General features: G+C 52.8%; 1 protein-coding gene across 1 annotated transcript; it reads left to right on the forward strand.

Annotated features, from left to right (window-relative positions):
- Window positions 1–19: 19 nt before the first annotated feature.
- On the forward strand, window positions 20–6,207 carry LOC114174452 (uncharacterized histidine-rich protein DDB_G0274557-like; the record flags this gene model as incomplete). Its single annotated transcript, XM_028059291.1, has 6 exons — window positions 20–84; window positions 320–396; window positions 1,608–1,677; window positions 4,438–4,472; window positions 5,824–5,967; window positions 6,164–6,207. Coding segments are annotated over 6 exons (435 nt in total), but the record flags the coding sequence as incomplete, so codon positions are not given.
- Between the last annotated feature and the right edge of the window lie 70 nt (window positions 6,208–6,277).

Genomic DNA, 6,277 nt, shown 5'->3' on the forward strand with positions numbered 1-6,277 from the left:
ACAACCACTACTATAACCACAACCATCACCACCACTGCCACCACCACCACCACCACCACCACCATCCACATCCATCACCACCACTAAGCAACCACGGCAACCACCACCACCACCATGGCTACCACAACCACCACCATGGCCACCACCACCACCACCGCCACAACCTTCACAACGACCACCATGGCCAACACCACCACCACCACAACCACCACCACAACCCGCAACACGACCCCCACCACTTCCACCACCACCATCACCACCACCACCATCACCACCATCACCACCACTACCACAACCACCACTACCATTACAACCACCTCGGCCACCACCACCACCACCATCACCCCCGCTACCACAACCCACCACCACCACCACCACCACCACCACCACCACAACCACCATAACCACCATAACCACAACCGCCACCACAACCAACGCCAACACCACCACCACCACCACGATGGACACCTCCACCATGACCACCACTATAACCGCCCAGACAACCACCACCATCACCACAATCAGCACAACCACTACCACCACAGCAACGACCACAACAAGGCCACAACCACCACTACTACCACCACCACGGCCACCACCAACCTAAACCATAAACCATACACCCTGGACCCTAAACATTGAACCACAAACCCTAATTCCTAAACTCTAAACCTAGAACCTTAAACCTTAAACCTTAAACCATAAACCCTAAACTCTAAACCCTAAACACTAAACCCTAAACCGTAAACCATGAACACAAAACACTAAACCCTAATTGTAGACCCTAAACCAAAACCTTATACCCTAAAGTAGAAACCCCGAAACCTTAAACACTAAACCAGAAACCTTGAAACCTTAAACCCTAAAACCCCTAAACCCTAAACCTGAATCTCTAAACTTGAACCATAAACCTTAAACGCTACACCCTAGACCATCATCCCCACCCCTACCAAACCACGACCACTATCACCACCACCACCCCCACCATCACCAACACCACCATCCTAACATCCACCACCACGACTATAAAAACCCAGACCACTACCACCACCACCACCACTACCACCATCACCACAACCACCACCACAACCACCGCGGCCACCATTGCCACCACCACCACAGCCACCACCATCACCACCACTACAACCACGACCACAACCACCCCCACAAGGACGCCACCCACCACCACCACCACCACCACCACTACCACCACCACCAAACCACCACCCCTACCACGACCACCACCACCATCACCAATACCACCATACACCAGCACAACCATGACAACCACTACTATAACCACAACCATCACCACCACTGCCACCACCACCACCACCACCACCACCACCATCCACATCCATCACCACCACTAAGCAACCACGGCAACCACCACCACCACCATGGCTACCACAACCACCACCATGGCCACCACCACCACCACCGCCACAACCTTCACAACGACCACCATGGCCAACACCACCACCACCACAACCACCACCACAACCCGCAACACGACCCCCACCACTTCCACCACCACCATCACCACCACCACCATCACCACCATCACCACCACTACCACAACCACCACTACCATTACAACCACCTAGGCCACCACCACCACCACCATCACCCCCGCTACCACAACCCACCACCACCACCACCACCACCACAACCACCATAACCACCACAACCACAACCGCCACCACAACCAACGCCAACACCACCACCACCACCACGATGGACACCTCCACCATGACCACCACTATAACCGCCCAGACAACCACCACCATCACCACAATCAGCACAACCACTACCACCACAGCAACGACCACAACAAGGCCACAACCACCACTACTACCACCACCACGGCCACCACCAACCTAAACCATAAACCATACACCCTGGACCCTAAACATTGAACCACAAACCCTAATTCCTAAACTCTAAACCTAGAACCTTAAACCTTAAACCTTAAACCATAAACCCTAAACTCTAAACCCTAAACACTAAACCCTAAACCGTAAACCATGAACACAAAACACTAAACCCTAATTGTAGACCCTAAACCAAAACCTTATACCCTAAAGTAGAAACCCCGAAACCTTAAACACTAAACCAGAAACCTTGAAACCTTAAACCCTAAACCCTAAAACCCCTAAACCCTAAACATTGAACCATAAACCCTAATTCCTAAACTCTAAACCTAGAACCTTAAACCTTAAACCTTAAACCATAACCCTAAACTCTAAACCCTAAACACTAAACCCTAAACCGTAAACCATGAACACAAAACACTAAACCCTAACTGTAGACCCTAAACCAAAACCCTAAACCCTAAACTAGAAACCCCGAAACCTTAAACACTAAACCAGAAACATTGAAACCTTAAACCCTAAACCCTAAAACCCCTGAACCCTGAAACCTGAATCGTGAACCCTGAACCATAAACCCTAAACCATAAACCCTGAATTTTGAAGCCTAAACTTGTTCTTACGAGACCAAACTGTAATCCACCACCCCAACCACGATGACCACCACCACCACGACGACGACGCCCATAACAACCACCACCACCACACCCACGGCCACCACCACCCCACGACCATGACCCCTACCATCACAACAAGACGTACCACCTCCATGGCTACCACGACAACAACCACTACCACCGCCACCATTACAACCACCACGGCCACCACGACCACGCCCACCAAGGCCACCACCAGCACCACCATCACCACCGCTGCCACAACCCACGATGACCACCGCTACACCCACGACCACCACCCCCACCATCACCTCCACCGCAACCATGACCACCCCCACCACCACCATCATCACCACCACTACCACAATCACCACCACGACCACCACCACGAACTTCACCACGACAACCACCACAACCATAACCACCACCAACGCCACAACCTCCACCACCACCACCGATACCACCACCACCGCCACCACCAGCAGCACCAGGTCCACCACAACACTAACCACCACACCTACAAAATCCACCACCACCACAACGACAATCACCACCACAACCACCACAACAACCACCATGGCCAACACCACCACCACCACCACCACAACCACCACCATAACCATAACCACCACCAACACCACCACGGCTACCACCACCACCACGTCCATCACCAGCACATCCACGAGCTCCAGCACCACCACAACCACCACCACAGCCACCAACCCCACGACCATCACCACGACCACTGCCATGAAACCCATGTCGGCCTCTACCACTACAACCACCAACACCACAACCACCGCCACCACCACAATCACCACCATCACCACAACCACTGCCACCACCACGACCCCAAACCCCACCACCACACCTTCCACATTCACCACCACGACCACTAAACAACCACGGCCACCACATCCACAACCATGGGTACCACAACCACCGTCATGCCCACCACCACCAGCACCACCACAACTGTCACAACAATTACCATGGCCAACACCACGACAACCACAACCACCGCCACCACCACAACCATCACCATCACCACCACCACCACCACCACCACGACAATCACCACCACCACCACTACCACCACCACCACCATCCCCTCCTCCTCCACCACCACCACCACAAAAAACACCACCACAACCACCACAACCACCGCCACCACCACCACCACCATCACAACCAACACTACCACAAACACCATAACCACCACCACCACAATAAACCCTACCACCACAACCAACGCCACCACTATAACCGCCCACACAACCACAATCATCACCACTATCAGCACAACCACGACCTCCACGACAACCACCACAACAAGGCCACAACCACCCCTACTACCACCACCACGACCTCCACCTCCACGACCACCACCACCCTAAACCATAAACCATACACCCAAAACCCCAAACATTGAACCATAAACCCTAATTCCTAAAATCTAAACCTAGAACCTTAAACCTTAAACCATAAACCCTAAACTCTAAACCCTAAACACTAAACCCTAAACCCTAAACCATGAACACAAAACACTAAACCCTAACTGTAGACCATAAACCAAAACCCTAAACCCTAGACTAGAAACCCTGAAACCTTAAACACTAAACTAGAAACCTCGAAACCTTAAACCCTAAACCATAAAACCCTTAAACCGTAAACCCTAAATCTTAAACCTTGAACCATAAACCTTAAACACTACACCCTAAACCATAATCCCCACCCCTACCACACAACAACCACTATCACCACCACCACCCCCACCATCACCATCACCACCATCCTAACATCCACCACCACGACCATAAAACCCTGAGCACCACCACCACCACGAACACCACCACCACAACCACCACGGCCACCATCACCACCACTGCCACAGCCACCACCATCACCACCACTACAGCCACGACCACAACAACCCCCACAACCGTCACCACAACGACGCCACCCATCACCACCACGACCACTGCCACCACCACTATAACTACCACCACAACCACCACCACTACCACCACCACGATCACCAATACCACCATAACACCACCACGAGCACGAGCACGACCACCACGACCACCATCACCACCACTACATTACCAGAACCATCACCACCACTGCCACCACTAGCACTACCGCCACCACAACCACCACAACCACAACGACAACCACCACCACAACGGTCAGCACCACTACCACCACGACCACCACCATCACCACCACCACGACCATAGCCACCACCACCACGACACCACCGCCTCCACGACCACCACTACCATCTCCATCACCACCACCACCACCGCGGCCACAACAACCACCACCACAACCTTCACCACCACCACCACCACAACCACCCTCAACAACAAACCATACACCCTTGACCTTAAGTACTGACCATAAACCTTAAACCCTAAACTCTAAACGTTAAACCTTAAAACCTAAAACCTAAACTCTAAACATTAAACCGTAAACGCTAAACCCTAAACCCTAAACAATAAACACTAAACATTAAACCCTAACCATAAACCCTAAATCAGAAACCTGAAACCTTAAGCCGTAAACCCTAAACCCTGAACCCTAAACCGTAAACTGTAAACCCTAAACACTGAATCCTGAATCTTGAACCCTGAACCATACACCCTAAACCATAAACCCTGAATCTTGAACCCTAAACTTGTTTTTACGAGACCAATCTGTAATCCACCACCCCAACCACGACGACCAACACCACCATAATGACCACCCCCACAATAGCCACCACCACCACACCCACAGCCACGACCACCCCCACGACCACGACCCCACCATCACAACAAGACCCACCACCTCCACGGCTACCACAACCATAACCACAGCCACCACCACCACTACCACCACACCACTACCACCACCACCATTACAACCACCACCACCACTATGGCCACCACCACCACGACCACCATCACCACCGCTACCACAACCCACCACCACCACCACCACCACCACCACCATCTCTACCGCTACCACAACCCACGACCACCACCGCTACACCCATGACTACCACCCCTACCATCACCTCCACCGCAACCACGACCTCCCCCACAACCACAGTCATCACCACCACTACCACAATCACCACCACCACCACCACCATGAACTCCACCACGGTCACCACCACTACCACAACCACTACCACCACCACCACCACCACCACCAAAACCACCACAACACTTACCACCACAACTACAAAAACCACCCCCACCACAACGACAATCACCACAACCACCACAACGACAATCACCACAACCACCACTTCTACTAAAGCCACCACCACCACTTCCACTAAAGCCACCACCACCACAGCCAAAACCACCACCACGGCTACCACCACTACCACGTCCATCACCAGCACATCCACCAGCACCAGCACCAGCACCAGCACCACAGCCACGAACCCCACGACAACCCCATGACCACCGTCACACACCCATGTTGGCTACCACCACTACAACCACCACCACCACAACCACTATCACCACCACAACCACCACCATCACCACAACCACCGCCACAACCAGGACCACCAACCCCACCACCACACACTCCACGTCCACCACCACTACTAAACAACCACCACCACCCACCACCACCCACCATCGCTACCACAACCACTGTCATGGCCACCAGCACCAGCACCATCGCAACCACCACCACCACCACAACCACCATAATGACTACCATGGCCAAAACCACCACTACCACAACCACCACCACAACCACAACCACCACCACCACGGCTAC

Source organism: Vigna unguiculata, chromosome 2 (genome assembly GCF_004118075.2).
Source record: "Vigna unguiculata cultivar IT97K-499-35 chromosome 2, ASM411807v1, whole genome shotgun sequence".
Classification (NCBI taxonomy): Eukaryota; Viridiplantae; Streptophyta; class Magnoliopsida; order Fabales; family Fabaceae; genus Vigna; species Vigna unguiculata.